The sequence below is a fragment of the Seriola lalandi genome, unplaced genomic scaffold, assembly GCF_002814215.2.
Source record: "Seriola lalandi dorsalis isolate HSWRI2012SDOR001 ecotype SW California unplaced genomic scaffold, Sedor1 jcf7180002049761, whole genome shotgun sequence".
In the NCBI taxonomy this organism is placed as follows: Eukaryota; Metazoa; Chordata; class Actinopteri; order Carangiformes; family Carangidae; genus Seriola; species Seriola lalandi.
In genome coordinates, this window is record NW_019520314.1 from 21207 (window position 1) to 22679 (window position 1473).

Here is a 1473-nt window from a genome sequence, read left to right on the forward strand (position 1 = left end):
TCTAGATCCAGATCCTGATTATGATCATGTGAAATCAGAGTGTTTCATTAACGAGGTGTCGGTTGCTCCTGGTAACGAACGACCAGAACGTAACGTCTCACACACGTTCTGCGTGAAGCTGGGGTGGTGTGTTCCACAGCTGATGGTCCTGTGGTTCTGCATGTTGAGGTTCTGTGTCGTGTTCTCCAGGGATCGTGCTGGTGGCCATCAACCCGTACGAGCAGCTGCAGATCTACGGCGAGGAGGTCATCAACGCCTACAGTGGACAGAACATGGGCGACATGGACCCGCACATCTTCGCCGTGGCGGAGGAGGCGTACAAGCAGATGGGCAGGTCAGACCTGCACCTGTCAGTCAGGGATCAGGGTGGATCGGTGTAGACGTCAGCTGATGGTTGTTGTTGGTTCTGCAGAGACGAGAGGAACCAGTCCATCATCGTCAGCGGAGAGTCAGGAGCGGGAAAGACGGTGTCTGCCAAGTACGCCATGCGCTTCTTCGCCACAGTGGGAGGTTCAGCCAACGACACCAACGTGGAGGAGAAGGTCCTCGCCTCCAGCCCCATCATGGAGGTGAGTGTCTGCGACATTGGTAACCTGGTAGAAGAAGAACGAGGCTCCGCCCCCGACTGACACTCTTTCATGTCCCTCTCTGTGCACCAGGCGATTGGAAACGCTAAAACCACTCGAAACGACAACAGCAGTCGCTTCGGGAAGTACATCCAGATCGGCTTCAGCCGAGGGTTCCACATCATCGGAGCCAACATGAGAACATACCTGCTGGAGAAGTCCCGGGTCGTCTTCCAGGTGTGTGTGTGTTCTTGTTGTGTTCTTGTTGTAGTTGTTGTAGTTGTGTTGGTGTGTTGATGTTGTGTAATTGTTGTTGTTGTGTTTTTGTTGTGTTGGTATTGTTATTGTTGTAGTTGTTATTGTTGTAGTGTTGGTGTATTATAGTTGTTGGTGGTGTTGTTGTGTTGGTTGTTGTTGTTGTGTTGATGTGTTGTTGGTGTGTTTTTGTTGAGTTGGTGTTGTTGTTGGTGTTGTTGTGTTTTTGTTGTGTTGGTGTTGATGTTATTGTAGTTGATGGTGTTGTTGTTTTGTTTCTGTTGCGTTGGTGTTGTTGTAGTTGTTGACATGTTGGTGTTGTTGTGTTCTTGTTGTGTTCTTGTTGTAGTTGTTGTGTTATTGTTGTTTTGTTTTTGTTGTGTTGGTGTTGTTGTAGTTGTTGACATGCTGGTGTTGTAAAGTTGTTGTGTTGTTGTTGTTGACATTTTGTCATCCTGTTTGTTTACAGGCTGAAGATGAGAGGAACTATCACATCTTCTATCAGCTCTGTGCTTCAGCCTCATTACCAGAGCTGACAGAGCTCAGCCTCAGTGAGTCACTCTGCTAGTTACTAGTTACTACTACTAGTAACTAGCAGTAATACTTATCTAGTAGTGGGTTGGTGAGTGGTTCCTGGTTGACCTCCAGTCTT

General features: G+C 47.9%; 1 protein-coding gene across 1 annotated transcript in view; it reads left to right on the plus strand.

Annotated features, from left to right (window-relative positions):
- Positions 1–1473, plus strand: part of LOC111648969 (unconventional myosin-Vb-like) — a gene marked incomplete at its 3' end in the record, with an annotated part of 3715 nt that overhangs the window by 709 nt on the left and 1533 nt on the right. Inside the window, exons 2-6 of the mRNA XM_023398720.2 lie at positions 6–89; positions 190–334; positions 413–569; positions 660–803; positions 1291–1372. Coding sequence (XP_023254488.2) covers positions 6–89; positions 190–334; positions 413–569; positions 660–803; positions 1291–1372 — 612 coding nt within the window. The remainder of the gene's footprint in view (positions 1–5; positions 90–189; positions 335–412; positions 570–659; positions 804–1290; positions 1373–1473) is intronic.